This window comes from Neltuma alba, unplaced genomic scaffold, assembly GCF_004799145.2.
Source record: "Neltuma alba isolate B1F8T4 unplaced genomic scaffold, ASM479914v2 tig00012615_pilon, whole genome shotgun sequence".
NCBI lineage: Eukaryota > Viridiplantae > Streptophyta > Magnoliopsida > Fabales > Fabaceae > Neltuma > Neltuma alba.
In genome coordinates this window covers 505,013-522,971 of record NW_021637057.1, presented here as the reverse complement: position 1 = coordinate 522,971, position 17,959 = coordinate 505,013, and the positions used below count along the sequence as shown (strand labels likewise).

The following is a 17,959-nucleotide window of genomic DNA, read 5'->3' as shown; positions in this document are numbered from 1 at the left end:
AAGCCACCCTCGTTCTACAATGCAATTTATAGTACTTCTCAAATCACAGCATCCAACTAAGGAAAGGGAGAGGAGGAGCCCAGAAAATCACAAATGCCAGTGAGACGGAGTAATGACAAAATTCCACGAACAGAAATATTGAGCCATAACTTTTATCAAGAAAATATATTTTATTGAAAATATAATATTTTGAACTGAAATGGGCAGCCATTTTATGTTGCTCATAGCAACTGGTTTCTGAATTCTAATACAAGGTAACAACACTTGTAAAAGATTTACATAAGCACACTGCATCACTGTGGATTTTGCTGTCTCTGTTGAGAGAAATTAGGATGAGTCTGTGACGTGTTTGGAAGTGCCACCATACCAGGTTGTAGATTCTGACTATTTGGGGCCATGCTACCAAACGCACCTTGTGAACTATGTTGCTGCTGTTGTGGCTGCTGCTGCTGCTGCTGCTGTAAAGGCATCATACTGCCGGGATTACCCCCTCCCATATTAAACACTGCAATGAGATTTCCGAGGAGTAACTTAGCATATACATTCAGAATATAGAATAATGATATTCTTGGTTGCGTCACAAGCCACAATTGTCTTGAGAACGGCAAATCAATTGGAGCTCCAAAATTAATGAATAAATGTAAGTTAAGGAAGTTAAAGGTCTACAGATCATACTTTGATCACTCAACATCTGGGAAGGATGACTTCGCTGAGGGTTGTTTCCAGATAATCCAAACTAAGGAGAGGCAACAAAGTATAGCAGAGGTGAATATGATGATTTCATGTAGTGTTTTAACAAAAAGCAAGCCAAGACAAAATAAGTGAAAAGCAAAATAAGTGCAATAAATGCAAGTGAAAAACAAAATAACATATGCCGATAATGAAAAGCAAAATTAGAATTATTGAAAATAGGATGACTCGAAGTGAGTGGCAGGAAAGACTAGTCAACCCAAATAATGAGACAAATAATATTAAAAAATGATTCATCGTATAACATTTGACACTAAATGACAGTGTATATTGCCAAAAAGGGTCCCACATGAAATCAGGAGAGCCCCTTGAAATAATTTATTAAATTTGGCAATATGCCAAGAGTTAAATTAAAATTGGCAAAAAAAACTAATATGGATCAAATCAAGTAGTTCAGTAAGAATGCTGCATCCCCAGTGCAGTAGAAATCATTTAAATATGTATTTCAGTAAAGTAAATGAGACATATCAGGAATACTAATAGGCAGAGAATGAGAGACAAACCTGCATCCGCGACGCCATTGCCCCAGAAATGTTAGGTATCTGCCAAATAAAGAAGCAAAAATCATTGTAGAACTGAATATTGAAGAATGAAGATAATAGAACATACAATTAGGAGCAACCAACAGAAACAAGAAACACAATGTTGAAGGATCAAGAAATTGAACTTTTTATGCAATCACAGCAACTCAGCACAAATAAAGGAAGGTGATGAAAACAGACAAGAATTTGGATCCCACAATAGAAGCATAATACAGAAGCTGATCGATATGTCAAGTACTACATCTACACATAAATTTAAAAAAAACAAAAAAACAAAAAATTATTATCCATTGAAATGATGAATATTCTTTACCCATAAATTTCGACTATATTTTTCAGCTTTAGGTCCAGAATAACCACACCTGGGAACACCAATATACTACCTCCAGTTCTAATTATAAGAGCTAGTTGACGAATTTGAGAAGATTAAGGAAAGAAATTAAGTTAGTTATTTGTTATGAATATGTGTTGTCTTTCCTAAAATATCCTTGTTAATCAAGTGTATTGGTTAGAACTAACATTGTTAGAAGGACTACCTTAGAAAAAAATGTATAAATATGAGAGACAAAGTGGCTTAGGGTCTTATGTTTAAGACCAAAATAAAAGTCAAATAAGATCTTATATTAAGGACCGGAGGTAGTATATTATAAAATAAGAATCCCCAATACTGTTATACTGTACAGATTGGTTTTTGTGCTTTTTTATGTATTTTTTTCTTCTCTTCAAATTTTGCTGGGTTGTTGACAGAGCACGATGGCGTCGTGTGATTCATGTAGCTGACCCCACCTAGTGGGATAAGGCTTGTTGTTGTTGTTCAAATTTGCTGTTTTCTTTATCATTCCAAAAATAAAGAAATTGCTACCTTGTGAATGACAAGGTGAAATATTCTAGTTGAGTATAAAGGTCACTTGGTCCTTGCCCAAAAAGCCATCAAATACCTCGGATTAAGTGATGCCCTAGCCAAATATTTGCATGTTTCATTTTACGTTAGAAACCGCAAACCTATAATTTTATGGTTTTGATGGTTTACAACATAAAATCAAGTGCACTATATGACAATGAAAATCCGAAAAAACTATTTTACTAAAGAATGCAACAGATTTAAACTGTTTTCCATAATTTTTACAATATATATAGATATATCGAGCTCCCATTCAGTCAGACTATGAAAGTAGAAGGGATGCAATTAACTTCACTGTAAAATATACATACTACAAAGCTGACGGCAGACTCAATCAATTCTTTAACACATATATGCTTGTCAAAAAAAAAAAAATCTAAAATTAGAAAACCCGCAACATTCAGAAGCCAATATCCACCTTAAAATAAGTTTCCAACACAGAAGGAAAAACCAGAAATATTTAAGAAGAGAAACTAACAATTAACAAACACGATGGACGGAAAAAGGTGATACTTGATCATTATTATAATAGAAAGATAGAAGAAGAAAATAATTAAAATATTAAGGTCACTAAATTGCTGCATATGATATGGATTTACAATCACTATATGCCCTCAAAGAAGTTCCTTTCTTCTTATTCTAACTACCGACCTTCCCTTCAAAGAAGTCAATTACTCAGAAAGAACCAATAATCAGAGTTATATAACAAATTAATTGCTCTTCCTGATATCAAACAGAACATGTTATTAACAAAAAAAAACTTCCCAGCAAATTTTGCGACATGACAATCATACCATTTGGGTATTGGGTGTTGCCTGAGCAGCACTGAATAATGCACTATTAGCAGGACCCGAAAACTGGCTCAAGCGATTCATCTGATTTCCTTGGTTGAGTTGGCTTTGACCAATGCCATGCTGAACATGAGCCGAAGACAGTTGTCTGCCCTGAAATTGCTGATGCCCAAGTGATTGTGAAAACTGCATCTGATGTTGCCCATGCATCTGAGGGGGGAACCAAAATTTGTTATCAGCAAGAGAAAGAAAAGACAGGCATAAAAATAAGATTATTTTAACTGCCAGTTTGTGATATAGGTGCATATTATCATCGTCATGTTAACATGCACTTTTTGCCTATGAAAAAATATATAAATGTATACGTGTGAGTGCTCAAAACTGAAATAGTCAATAGCCAAATATTGATTCATTTCCTACTGATTTCCTGTGCTTTTTCCACTGTTTATACCACTAGAGGTTTACAAATAATTCCCTGAACGCCCATATCCCTATCTCCCAAATTACTTATAACCTAATGTTGTAATTATTCTTACCCTTTAATTTCCAGATACGAGTGCCCATAGTGGTACTTCTTAGAAAGTGACAAACTGATATAAACATAGAACTAAAAATCCAAACTACAGGGTGGAATCACAAAATGATGCACATCTGAATTAATAAAGTCAAGAAGCATATAAAATGTAATGCAACCCAATTCCTTAAGCCTACTGAAAGATAGGGGAAATAGCAAATCAATATATGATTCGCTAGCTTTACCTGTCCCATTCCTTGCATTGCAGATTGCCTAAACTGTTGCTGAGCAAGGAATTGCTGCTGTTGATGTTGAGGTAACTGCATCAGTTTCTGCCGTTGCTGCTGCTGAGTCTGAGGCTGCTGCTGCTGCTGCTGCTGCTGCTGAGGGGTTTGTTGCTGAGGAGATGGTGTATTCATCATATTAGTAGAAGACCTAGGTGAGTTAGCATATGGCATTGGTGACGCTGTTGTGTTGTCTAAAGAAGTGGTGCTAGTTGCAGCAGAAGGAGAAGCAGCTGATCTTCCCATAAGTTGTGCTCCCGAGCCCTACATTAACAACAGTAGGTGAGAGAATACAATGATTATACTAAAAGAATCAAAATATTATTCAAACAACCCAAATGAGGACACACTAATCCTCTTCCCATAACTATAACAGATAACCAACAAGAAGATTCCATGAAAACTAAAAATCATGAGACTAAAAAGGGATACATGAGGTATCCAACCCAACACACTAACACTGATTGAAGCAGAGAAATCACAAGCCATAAAAATGGATTTACACTTTTGGAAAAAGCAACTGAAATTATCACAGTAACAATTCCTCCAATATTTAGACTACCAGGAAAAACAGAAGAGAAAAGAGAATAAAATAAGCTATCATATATTCAGATATCAGAAATGACACTTCAATGGCAATGTCAGATCCAAACCTGTAATAACGAATTCGGGCCAACCATATTGTTTGATGTAAGCGGGGTATTCTTCATATACATGCCTGCAAGTAACATGAACAAATGCCACATCTCAACATGCTACCATTCACAACATTTCAACATAGACAGGTAAGAGTTATATAGTTTTACCAGATGTATCACCAAAGGGTTGTGGAGGCTCATGGACAGGAAGGACATCTGCTAAATGCATTGGAAGAGCAGGAGTAATATGCCTCTGATCTCCGGATAAACGCAATCCTTCAGGTGTAATCCAAATTATTATTGTACAAAATTATATAAGTGTTTGCTGTTGTTATTTATTGAGTTCAACTGAACAAAGCATATTTTAACATCATTCTGCAGTTCAAATCCTTTTTTTTTCCAAGTTCAAGTCCATTTATTCAAGGCTAAACCCAAAGTATACAGTGTAATAGCAGGCTTGTCTTCATAAAAAAAAAAAAAAATTTGAATCTAAACACAGCATAAAAGGATGCCTTGCCTTCATGGGGAAAAAAAATTTTGAATCTAAACCAGTATTTTGACAAATAACCCGGTTTGCCTGACACAATTAAGATTTTATGGGTCCAAATTTCATTTATATGTTACCTAAGAGGCTTTTGTAAACACTTCAGATGCCCTAACAACTTAAGTCCACAAAATTATCAACCAAATGAGGAATGAAACGAAGATGTTTCCTAAGTCAAAACCAAGCTTAAACACTTCTCATTCCATACCCATGACAATCACAATACCTCGTCCCTATCCCACTATAACATTCATTCCCCATCAAGTGCTAACATCTGTAATCTGACCTTAGTCTAATTCTTCTCATAACAGAACTATATATACCTGAGTATATGATACTAAGCCATTCACCACAGATCAGCACACTATAACCACGACAACAAGGCAGCTACTGATCCCATACACATACTTGGGATGCTTGTATTTTAATTTGACAAGTTTTCTATGTATAAAGCTATAATTTCCTCCAATCCTTTCACAGTCATTTCATTCTCATTGCTTCGCACAGCATCATCTCAGATCTCTAGGCTTCTTATATCTTCCCCTACTGAAATTCCCTCATCCTTCAGCAATGAAGCATGATACTGATTTTATAAGAAAAGCAGACTAGAGGATAAAATCAAGAGCACGCACCATATTTATCCATTGTGTATAAAGCAGCAAGTGAAAATTACCTTCACCAGCATTTACCGCAGCTCGAAGTAGATTTTCTTGCTCTTGAATTTTTGCAGCCTGTCCCTTGTCCAAAGTTGGGGCAATAGCAGGGCCTTGACGAGTTCCAAAACAATAGGCTTTACGAGTATCAGCCAAAACTTTTTCAGCGCCTTCACAGGCTGCTGCAATCATATCAAGTCTTGCCTGCAAATAAGTACATTAATGGCCAAGATGTAATTGAAAATAGAATGTGAAGAATCCATGAACTCCTAATCACCTTCAATTTCTCAATTTGAGTTGTTACTGGCAGGTTCTGCATCCCCTGAAGCAATTGCTCTCTTTTGGAGTTGTCATCAATCTCCATTTCAGGAAGAAGTTTAGAGGAGAGCATAACGGGTAGTACTGAAGCAAAAAATCCCATATAAATGATGGAATTTTATAAATGTCAAGTACAACTGTGTCTAATAAGGAGAAACTTCAAAGCAATTTATCAAACATGATCCTCTTCCCTTTCCCTCTCCCAAGAGGAAACATAGGTTGAGAACTCCAAAATCTATGCCCAAGAGAGTAGTCAAATTTTTTTACATTATTTCAGCACCAGCCATATAGAATAATGTAATCGACCAGCTTGATCTCAAAAACAATCGAGATGTGCCTATCTCTTAATGAACAACATTATTATATAGGCATCAATAATTTCAGGGTAAAGGCACATACTTGTAGCATTCTCAGCATTGACATTCTTCGGATGTACAACAAATGCCTTAGATACCTTCTTCATTTCGTCAACGATGTTGAAAAGCTCAAGGTTCACCATGGAATATTGCCCCAAAATATCTTGCCTGATGAACAAGAGATCACCAACATAATAATAAGCAAGCAACCCTTTTCATAAAATATGAATGTCCGCAACCAAAAAAAAAAAAAAAAAACCTTCAGAAATTAAACAGAAATGGTATAAATAACAATTCTCTTCCATTTTCTTTCTGGTTGCTCCACTCCTTCCATTAACAACAAATAAACACGAAAAGGGGGAACGAGTTATAGCAGGCCCTTTACGCACAATCAACTTACAATGTTACATTTGCATTTTAGCATAAACAAACATCAAGAAATTATAACATCCCGATGCAAAATACATAGTTCGAACAAGAAAACGCAATGAACAAAGATATAGGATTGAAAAAAGAAGACCATTTGGGGTTCGTATTTGTGCGAGCGTAGGCATCGAAGTCTTCCAGAATCCGAGAGATTGCTTTGAACAGGCTGATGGCGCGGGTCTTAACTTGTTCCAGATTGAGCTGCTGCTGCAATGCCTGGTTTAACCTCTCCGCCGCTGGCTGAGGTGGCTGTAGCTGCTGCGGCTGCTGAAGTTGGTTCTGCATCATTCCCTCCATAACTCCCACTGTGTGTTTTGCAGATCACGGAGAGGAAGACGAAAGATTGGTCCTTTTGGTGTGAAGGAAAATTTTGGCTCCTTTGGGAGTCAAGCATCCAAAAACCCCGATTTCGACTTTGGCCCCTCAATAAAAATTACAAATTGAGTCCTGCTTTTAATTTGAGTTTTCATCTTCGACCCCACATTGGATAAAAACTGAGTTTCGAAAATGCAAGTTAAATATCCATTTCAATAAAAAAAGTTCAAACAAACAATCAATGAAACTCTAAAGATGTGTTTGGATTACTCAAGAAATACTTTTAAAAAATACTTTTTTATACATTGTGATAAATTTTTCTGTATATATATTTTATATATCGTAAAAACATTTCACGATATACAATATCTAAATATTTAATCTCTTCTGGTTTCTATATATCACTTTATTTTTATTTCTAATTTGATTTAAAGGTTACCGCTTTAGTAATTTTAGAGGACTTGTCAATTTGCATTAATCAAACTAGCATCAACTTGAAAAAATTTAGAATAATATGAATGAAATACACATACTTAAAAGTTAAGAGCAAAGTATATACCTTTAAGAAAAAAAACAATTATATGTTGATCCAACACTAATTACTTTCATTGTAAAACGAAATGCTGGTTGCTTGCCTTTTATTTAGAGGGAAAAAGCAAACTAAAATCAGTTTTGGTTCTCTCAATCATATTAGCCAAATTTTAGCTTTCCATGCAATGTTTTTGTTTTCTTGATACACTCAACTCAATCTATTATTCTAAAATAATTTTTGATACACTCATTGTGTTAGAATGTTTTTTAACAACACCCAGTGTCCTAAAATATTTTTCATATTAGCAACAAGCACCCAAAATCTAATACACAAAGTGCTCTTGCAAAAATAATTTAAGGTAAAACTTATATTAAGATGTTAAATGCAACTAGAAAAATATTTTATGATGCTAAGTGTATCAAAAATTATTTTAGAATACCGGTGATACTCTTTGAAAAAATTATTTTAAGGTACTAAGTGTATTAAAAATCATTTTAGAATGCTTAGTGTTACTAAAAAAAAAACTTCAAAATACCAGATTTTTTAAAGTGCTGAGCCATCAATAATTATTTTATGATATTAAGGGTTACATGAACAATATTTTTAAGTTGTTAGGTGTATCAAAAATTATTTTAGAATACGAGATGTCTCTAAAACATATTTTAAGGCACTAAGTAAACCAAAAAATATCTCAGGATACTTAATGCTACTAAAAAATACTTTAAAATACTTAATATTATTTTTTTAAAAAAAAACCATTCCATACCCACCATTTTACATTCAAAATAGTATCATTTTAAGTAAAAGACAGTAATGAACCTAAATAGGCAGCAGAGAGAATCCGGTCCCTATTATTTACATACTCATGATCATATCTTTAATTATCGATAAAATTTCTAATTGATTAACTATGTAATATTTATTGAATTTTTAATCTCACCCTTATAAAAGGATATATTTTTAATAAGTCATGTTTTTTGCTGTAATAAAAAAATAAAATCATTATATAATAAAAAATAAGTCATCATGCAACAAAAATAATCGATATGTAAATATTAGTCTCTTCCTTTTTACCTGCACTTACATTTATCAATATTTAGAAAAAATATTAATACAATTTGGTATCAGAGACTAGTTTAAGGTTATAATTTGGTATCAGAGCTTGTTTTAAAATTACATGAAGAGTAATTTTGTGTCATATTCTTCTCTATCATGTTTAAAACATTTTTCCAAATTTTTAAGCATGATACATTTGATAAAATATAAGAATTTTTATCTCATTACTCAACAGCTTTTAAATCTAAGATGCCAAAAAAATAGCACGTGGTGTATTTTTTTAAAACACATAATAAGTCTTAGTCACTTTCTTTCTCACCAAATCAAAAACTAAAAGCAGTTTTAACTTCCACTTTCAATCATAATGCATTTGTAATTTGTTTTAAACCTTCATTAGTGACTATTATTTCAACTTGAAAGTCATTTGATATTCTTTCAACTACCATGTGTTTTCCGCAAGCTTATATATTTAAAATTATTTTATCTTAATTCTATTTAAGAATCCGGCACACGCTTTTCTTGTTAAATAAATACATTAAAATTAGAGATATTTCCTAAATCCACTACAGTATAATAATAATGAATTCTTGTATAATTTTCTTTATGTGATGTGTTACAATTTCACGATGCATGCAAAATCTTTAAGTATCTTCCCATAAAGTTGTAATTTCATTATCCATACTTTTATTGTTAAGCACAACTTTTCCTTGATTAGAGTTACAAAGAAAAGGTTGTTTCTGCTACATCAAAAAAAAAAAGAATTAGAAAGAAAAGGAATCGATCAACCCAAATTATATATCAATATAACATGTTTTCTTTTTAGTACAATTTATTTTGTAATTAGACAGTTTTTTTTTTATCTTAGTCCTATTTGTAGCTAAGATTATTAGCTAAGAAAGCTTATAAAATTACGAGTAAAAGCATATGAAAAATTATTCTCACAAAGAAATTTTTAAAATATAGCTATTTACTTACCTACTTGTAGAAGAAACAACAAAAAAAATCATTCTCTCTCAATGCATGGAAAATTATTGACCAAAGTGTTTATTTAATAAAGAGTTTTGTGTTTGTTTAGTGAATAAAAAGCTTTGTGCTTTTTAAATGAATAAATGCTTTTAATAAAAAGAATAAATAGCTTCGCGTTGTACATTTTTTTGTTAAAATTTGTTTTGAACTTTAGTTGGATATATATATATATATATATATATATATATTAGGTTGGAATGCAGTTATATAAACTTTTGCTTTAAGTATCTCTTTCTTTATACTCTTGGTTTGAATGTCAATTTTAGTAAATTATGATACATCTTTTTTTATCAATTAACCCCCTTAAATAAGAAGCCCTTTAGTAGCAGGAAAAAAAGGGGAAAAAAAAGGAGTTAGATTTTATTATAAAAATCAAGATATATAATATATTTACTTTAAATACTAAGGAGTTCTGCTCCTAAATTTTGCAAAAGTTTTTAATTTAAGTGACTTGAAAAAATCATGACTTGTTATGGTTATAATGATTTTATATTTAATACTATTTAATTATACTCAAGCATTGTTAAACTCAATTGAAATAATTTGGTTAATGTGATAATTTTTTATAAATTTTGGGTTTAATTACACAAATTCGCTTGAACTAACTTCGAAATATGTATAAATAATCTCCTTGAGTTCAAAAATAAAAAACAATTGGACTATCGCAAGAGACTTTTTTTTTTTTATGATACCATCACAAAAGACTTTGGTAGATGAGATGGTGAAACATAATAAAAGGAACTCGGGGGGTCCATAATTTTACATTCTCAGCTTTTAAGTCTCACAGCATGTCTCTCTAGCCTTCAACTTCTAACATTTAGATACAAGGATCACAAGATCGGCCTCAAGTTGGATATTAGACGAAAAATCTCCACCATTTTGTATATTGGCTTATAGCATGAACATGTATGATATAGGGCCAGGGGGCTATGACTGACATAAATGTTAATAGAAAGTAGATCAGAAAAAGGAGATACTGGTAGACTGGCAAAGGATACAAAATCACATTGTATGCAATGAAATAGCCAAAGAGAAGCAAAATTGCAAAAAACACACTAAAATGCTGCAGGAGGAAAAGGACAAAACATTGGAAAATAGGGCTTATAGCTTTATTTCTCTAAAACATCAGCAAGAACACACATTAGGCACTTTATTTGATTTTTGCAGCTTTTGATAGGAGATGTTATTGTTATTGCCTATGAGTCATAATGATCATCCACGAGGCTTACTTTTTAAGTATCTCTGGCCACGAGTTGTGATACTTAAACTTGGTTACATCAAAATAATTGGCGACAATATAATTAGCACAACAAATCTTCCTTTCTAAAACGAATTCTAGCTTGAAAGGAAGATGAATATGTGCACAGGTTTTAACTTGCCAGCTTTCTGAAAGGAAGACAAATGATGTTACCTTAAAAGAAAGCACGACTATAGCCAACATCTGCTAGAGTTTCACGAGAGATGCGCCACATTTCAAACCAATTGTAGTGGAAGAGTGGTCATATAGATCAACCGGATTGATGCTTTGGAATATTATACATAAGTGTTGTATGGAGATAAGATAATTTCCATCAAACAGCATACAATAGTTATGCATGTCTGGCTAATTAGAGTCTTCTCAGCAAGACATCTTGTTTCAAACACTGAAGCAACAGCAATCAAAAAAATCAGCACTCTTCATATTTGTCAGAGGCAGGATTTGACAATGAGGCATTTGATAGAATGATAACAATTTAAAAAAGAAACCAAAATGAAGCACTAGAAATCAAAGAAAATCAACACTCCTGTTAAATTTTCTTCAACACAAAATTTAACTAAACATAAATCTTGCTAAAAAGTCACATCAACAAATACCCAAAAACTAAGCAGATGATATGCATGACTCATTTTGGTAAGGAAGAAGCATTTTATCATAAATTGAAAATCACAGAATAACTTCGGCTTCCCCTAATAATGGGACATCCATTTTGTACACTCTTTCTCCTCTGTTTTGATCTCCTCCTTCGTTGTCAGCTCTTTTGTCAAAAGAAATGGTTATAACATAAACAGAAATAATTCAGGTAACCTTCTTCTTAGGAAGTACGTGAGCACATATCCAAGAAATTTTAAGATCGTCTCTTCTGCTTTGTTCTACAAGAATAATCCAAATAAGATAACATGTTTTTATTAAGAAAATTTGATTTCATTTCAGTTAGCAAATATCAAGTTTGAGAAGCATAGTGATTAGATACTGTAATAGATTGCCTCAGTTGCTCAGCCACTCCAAGTTAGTACAGAAAGGTCACCCATAAAATACATTACAACATCAAATAAGGGTGAATATAAAATTAAGGGAAAAAATTTCATGACAGCCCCATGTAGAACTAAAAATATGAATTATCTTGGCCAAAAATATATGGTATAAACAAAAAGGTCTACATAAAATACATTACAACATAACTATAACATGTATACGGCCATATACTGACACTCACATGGTACATAATCCCCATATATATTTTTACAAGAATAGTTTTTACAGAATTATGCTCGTTATTTAGTTACCCAGAACCTTGTCAGATCAAGCACAGATGCTCCAAAGAAAAGGCATTACTTTCCGAAGTTGCCAGAATCTTGTGACATTGAAGAAGTGCACAAACTACAATTTTGTTTAAAAAAAAAAAAAGCATTAAGTATATGATAGTTCAGGCCAAAGATAAATATGAATGAAATTTCAAGAAATGTTGATGGTCATGTGTGAGCAAGCAAAATGAGAGCTGCCAAAGAACAAAAAGGTAATAAAAATGCAGACAGGGAGAGAGAAGCGTATTGATCAATTGTGAAACATAAGTATCCAGAAGTTTCATTTCTGGACTCACCACCAATGAATTACTACTGATCAGAAAAGTTGCCAGAAGAGAATCCAAAATTGCCCGGCCCCCCGGGGGGGGAGGGGGGGGGAGGATTTCAACAACCCATGAGAAAACATGTTATGGAGCGTGCCTTTTTTCTCTGTCTCGCGCATCCTTACCTGACAAAGCTATTTGCCCGTTCATTTATAGCATTGGTAAAGCCACCTCCCCACCGTCACATCCTCGCTTGAAACCATTAAAACCAAGACCAGAATTATCTATAAAAATAATAAGTCAAAAATCATTCACCTTCAACCCCGATGAATGATAGAGTTCAAAAAGCAACAAATGGGAAATCTGAATCAAAGACAAAAATGAGCAACGTAACTTTTTCCTGATATGCAAATATTTATATCTTCCTTCTTGCCAACTCCTATGTATATCAACTAAACTTTTTAAAAAAAAAAACATATAATTAATTACTAACTAACAAGAAACACAAATAAATTATACCTAGAAGTACATAGTTCGTGTGTCCTTCATGTCAAGCTCTTTTTATCACTATGGATAGAATTCTGGCATACATGTTCATATTGATATTATTTTATTAATACCATCATAAAAAAATGAGCGAAGTCTCGGCTGCAATTAATAACAGTAATAACCTAAGTAAGCTCTTTTCTTTCAATTATAATTAAGAATTTCTAAAAATTTATTAACTAAGGAAAATTCTTATTCATGACATTTCATGTAAACGGTAAACCTCAATGTTACTAAATGTAGGAGAATTAAAATTTAAAGCGAAATTATTGATTTCTTCATTTTATTTGTGTTTTCTAATAGTCAATATAGGAGTCATTTTCAGTATATGAATGAACGTTCTCAATTCCACATTTGCATAAAAACAAAAAAAGGAATTAACTAAATAGCAAAATAGGAATGGACATAGAGATGATGATTCCGTATTAGATGAACAGGATATTCAGTTTCAAAACTACGTTGTTGCGGGATTGGGTCTAGCGGAAGGAGCTAGTTTCTCACAATATAGTGAACAAGATTCAAATCCTCATTGGAAAAGGTACTCACATTTAGTGCTGGACAGTATTTCAAATATGATTACTTTATATCTATACTTTAAGGGGGAAAAAACCATGCCGTTGTGCTTCATTCCAACACTCAAAATCCCCCCCCCCCAATGCGGGAGTCCTGTTTCTTCATCCCTCCTTCTCTCTCTTTTATTTTTTCCTGCTAACTTCTTTTTTTTTTTATTTTAAACATACTTTTTTTTTGCCAACTATTTTAAACACCTTCATAATTAAAAAAAAAATTAAACATTGTCGTTTCCTAAAAATTATCATATACCCTTCCAGTCTCATTTATAAGGTAAAAAGAATTTTTTTGGGTCTTATTTATGAATCCTATCATTAATTTTTTTACTTACCTTTAATATATTATCATGTGCATTATTATGCTGACTTTGTACCACTGTCAGGATAAAGTGTACATTGAATTAATTCATAATTGTTATATACTCCTTGTCCTATACATGTTTAACTGGAGAAAAACATAAACACTCATCAACTCTGTTTTAAAATTTATAAGTTACTCGTTATGGTTATAAGTTAAGTTTGAAATAAATAAATTACGTAACTCAAAAGGTTAGTTAAAATTAATTAAATATAGTAAATAAGTAAAAAATTTATTTTCCTAAAACACCCCAGGTGAGTGGAGAAAATAGATAAAAGATATATATACATAAGTAATTAGAGCTAAAAATAGAAAAATATGATAAAAAAATAGAGCTCTTCTAAGATTTGAAGCTAATATTTTAAATAGGAGGGAGTACTTTATCCCTACAATCTAAAATTCACACAATACACCGTCTTGCCCTTATTGTATGTTTCAAACAAGAGATTTACGTATAATAAAAAAATAATTAAAATTAGTTGAATATAAATTTAAATATTAAGCAAACCTAAATTGACAGTTGAAAATAAGAATGGAGATGATAATAAATAAATAATACAATTATATATTTATGTAAAAAATTTAATGGTGTGACACATAAATAGAGATGGTAATACAAACAAGTTTTGAACTCGCAAATTAGAATTACACAATGCGGGTTGAAAAAAACTCATGTAATGAGAACTAATTTTCAATCAAACCTAATCCGTCATAGTGGATTAACTTCTAACTATTATTTTTTTTTTTAAAATGTTATTTTTAAATATTTTTCTCATACAATATAAATAAAATATCATAAAATTTTGGTTTTTTTTTCAAATACTTGATTGAAAACACCAAATAAATAATATAAGTATTTTTTAAATTTTTTAAATAGAATGCAAAATATAATAATATGATTATAATAATTACTAAAATAAAAAAAATCAAATGTCTGTTAACCGGATTGTGGATTTTCCGGTACAAATTGAAAAGTTTCGTTTACTGGGATCCACAGATTGATCCGAGACCACATTATAATATACTACCTCCGATCCTTATTATAAGACCCTGTTTGACTTTTTGTTTGGTCCTAATTATAAGACCCCAATCCATTTTGTCTCTCATATTTATGCATTTTTCCAAGATAATCCTTCTAATAATGATAGTTCTAGCCAATATACTTAATTAGCAAGGATATTTTAGGAATGACAACACTTATTTATTACAAATAACTTACTTAACTTACTTCCTTAATCTCCTCAAATAAGTCAACTGGGTCTTATAATTAGGACCGGAGGTAGTACATTGCGAACTAGCATTTCAAGTAAACATCTCTACAGACAACATTTACATAAATGGAATCCCACTGGCGAATTCCCTTGACCCTTAGCAACCAAAATCTAAAACATCTCAAGGTTGGATCTTTACAGCTCCTGCCGAGAGAAATGTGATACTCTCAGGTCATCATAAAGAACTTCCATGCCTGAATGAGCCTGCAAAAGACATTAGACAATCTATATCATTAAAAGATGCCTCAAATTTATATATAATATAAAAACAAACTCTGACTTATGCTCCAAGCAACACAACCCAGGAACAAAATTCTCTCCAGGTGCAAAAAAGTCCACATGGAAGTCCAGCTAGAACTACATTAGTTTCTTACATTATTACATCTTCATCAGCACAGTTCATCTATTGTTAATCAAAGAGGATTTAGAAGTCTAAAACCATATGATGACATAAATACCAAGACATGCCTAACATTGACATAATTTGTTTCTGTTCACTTCATATATTTTACAGTCAGGTGCTAATTTCTTTTCTCATAGAAAAGCCACGAACATGCAGCTTTGTAGACCTGGCATTGTTCAAAGTTGTCAAATGGAAACTATTTCTATTCTGATACACAGCAGCAGAGCTGCAAGCAGATCCCGCAAAATCGATGCCCCATTATTTTCAAAAAGAAGAGTAACCCAGAAAATTAGTTATGGCAAAATGGAGATCGACAAAAGGAAAATTCTTGGAATTAGATGCCAAGTTTCTGATAAAAAATATTGAAACATTCGATCACAAGGCGGCGATTTTCAGTTTTTTTTTTTTCAAAAAAAAAAAAAAATCTTCACATGACATTTTTGTACCTAACGTCTAAGAAGTTATACTTCACGTTTAAAACACATATTTCTCAAGTAGAGCTATTGGCATGAGAAATGAAAACCGCACGTATATCTTACCTCAGATGCAATTTGTGAACAAGTAAAAATCCTCATCCTTCCTCATCCTCGGAGCAAGCATTACAATTAGATGTTGCCTCAATCTCCGTCGGGTGTGGAGAAGAACCTAAACCACATAATAAAAGACAGGTAAGTGACAAAGCACCAATCCAATTAATCCCTTAATAACCATCTTCAACAAATGCCTAGCATCAGCAACTAAACCGACATATTATCAGGCAAGAGTAACATCCAAGACGACGAAGGCCTCTACAGTTTAGCATCGGACAATTGAATGTGCCAAATTACGAATTAGCACCAACATCTTTTCAATTATAGTCTTGCTTGATTCCTGGTTATCCATCGCTAGCTTCTTAATTCAATTTCACCCTATTCACACAATTCTGGATCACATCATTTAGCGGGCAAAAAGAACATACCCTGGATGAAATACGAAGGAGAAGGCCAGGCTCCAGGGGAGGTGAGGGGCGGAGAATCCTGCTGAGCGGGGGGATCGGTAAGGTTATGGAGCAAATTGGCGAGACCATTGGAAGGCGTGGAAGGTGGAGGGACCCAGTAAGAAGCGCCGGGATAAAAGGGGAGCCAGTCAGGGGCGGATCGGCGAACGATGATGCACTGGATTGCGTCCTCAAGCTTGCGAATTAGAGGATCGGTGTTGCAAGAAGCAGCATCGACGTCGACGACATCAGAGGAGGAGGGCTGGTTGGATTGGTTCCGGTGAGGAAGGAGACGAGAGAGAGGAGACATGGATTTGGTAGATAGGGTTAGGGTGCGAGCAACGGATCTGGCCATTCAACAGGGAGAGAAGGAGAGAGTAGGTGTGAACTGAAGAAGAAGGTGAAGGTTATAGGAACGTGAGGAATATGGATAATAGAATTATAGAGAGAAGTGAGAGAGAAAGTACGGGACCGGATAAGAAGGCTTATTCATATATATAGCACACGGGGGTCGCCCCTCATGTGCGGAATCTGCGAGCCGGCCCGCGGTTTTGTACCTACGAAGGAACCAAACAATAGATCGTCGGTCCACATGCGTAATAAATATCGCCATTGGCGTAAGAGAATTGTGGGTTTGGATTACCATCTTGGTTTCTAAAATAATTATAGCATTAAAATGAATTTAAGGAACCAACTTGATGATTCTAATGAAAGAAGTTAGTTTCTTATGACAAATTAATTTTTAGTTTCTATTGGGATAAATACTCATATTTAGTACTCTTTCGATTCTTAATATAAGATCTATTTAATTAATTTGATTACATTAAGAAAGTTAGGTAAGTTAATTAACAATAATAAATACAACATGTTTTTTTTTTGTAAAATACCTTAATTATCTTCGTTATATCCTTTTTTCCTCTCATACTTGATTATGGTTGAGAGAGTATTAATAAGGCTGATTTGGAAAAAATTAATAGATATAAAAAATAAGTCTTATATTTAAGACTAAAATCAACTCTATAATTAAATCATATATTAAGGACTAGAGGAGTATTTAATAAGATTGTCTTCAATAAGAAAATATCTGTGCATATAAAAAAAAATTTTAAGGTGAACTCGCAAATGAGTCGTTTGACCCATCTGATTATAAATTTTGGATAGATTGATTGCCTTGAATTTTATATTTTTTCTCTTTCTTTATTAGGCCTGAAACAATGATGTTATTTGAAGTATTAAAAAAATAGCATTTGTTTAGATTTGTGTTATATTAACTTGTTTTGTTATGTGTGTTTTTATACATGGACGTTGTTTTTGCCTGTGAATTCATGTTTGCTTATTTAAATATTATTTTTTAGTGTTATATAT

The 17,959-nt window shown here is 32.8% G+C and overlaps 2 protein-coding genes across 3 annotated transcripts; both read right to left on the bottom strand.

Annotated features, from left to right (window-relative positions):
* Window positions 1-150: 150 nt before the first annotated feature.
* Window positions 151-7,047, bottom strand: LOC114729191 (mediator of RNA polymerase II transcription subunit 8). Its single transcript, XM_028916164.1, has 11 exons — window positions 6,812-7,047; window positions 6,335-6,459; window positions 5,895-6,019; window positions 5,638-5,821; window positions 4,589-4,696; window positions 4,436-4,500; window positions 3,744-4,046; window positions 2,988-3,194; window positions 1,254-1,292; window positions 676-736; window positions 151-505 (listed from the first exon to the last, which is right to left on the bottom strand). The coding sequence occupies exons 1-11, from the start codon at window positions 7,012-7,014 to the stop codon at window positions 294-296; spliced, it is 1,632 nt and encodes a 543-aa protein (XP_028771997.1). The 5' UTR covers window positions 7,015-7,047; the 3' UTR covers window positions 151-293.
* Window positions 7,048-15,227: 8,180 nt separating this feature from the next.
* LOC114729196 (uncharacterized) lies at window positions 15,228-17,004 on the bottom strand. Of its 2 annotated transcripts, none has more exons than XM_028916172.1 (3): window positions 16,577-17,004; window positions 16,158-16,263; window positions 15,228-15,419 (listed from the first exon to the last, which is right to left on the bottom strand). In XM_028916172.1, exons 1-2 carry the CDS (start codon window positions 16,947-16,949, stop codon window positions 16,190-16,192), a joined length of 447 nt encoding a protein of 148 aa, XP_028772005.1. In that variant the 5' UTR covers window positions 16,950-17,004; the 3' UTR covers window positions 15,228-15,419; window positions 16,158-16,189. The 2 variants fall into 2 exon arrangements, with proteins under 2 accessions (XP_028772005.1, XP_028772006.1); XM_028916173.1 differs by lacking the exon at window positions 15,228-15,419 and adding an exon at window positions 15,435-15,784.
* Window positions 17,005-17,959: the final 955 nt, after the last annotated feature.

What these genes read in the sequence shown, in the direction of transcription:
- LOC114729191 (XM_028916164.1), bottom strand. Translation starts at nt 7,014, where the DNA reads ATGGAGGGAATGATGCAGAACCAACTTCAGCAGCCGCAGCAGCTACAG. An exon ending in CAACACCCAATACCCAAATG is followed by an intron (nt 1,293 to 2,987) that starts GTATGATTGTCA and finishes TTTATTTGGCAG; the next exon opens with ATACCTAACATTTCTGGGGC. An exon ending in CCAGATGTTGAGTGATCAAA is followed by an intron (nt 506 to 675) that starts GTATGATCTGTA and finishes ATCTCATTGCAG; the next exon opens with TGTTTAATATGGGAGGGGGT.
- LOC114729196 (XM_028916172.1), bottom strand. Translation starts at nt 16,949, where the DNA reads ATGGCCAGATCCGTTGCTCGCACCCTAACCCTATCTACCAAATCCATG. An exon ending in TCCTTCGTATTTCATCCAGG is followed by an intron (nt 16,264 to 16,576) that starts GTATGTTCTTTT and finishes TATGTGGTTTAG; the next exon opens with GTTCTTCTCCACACCCGACG.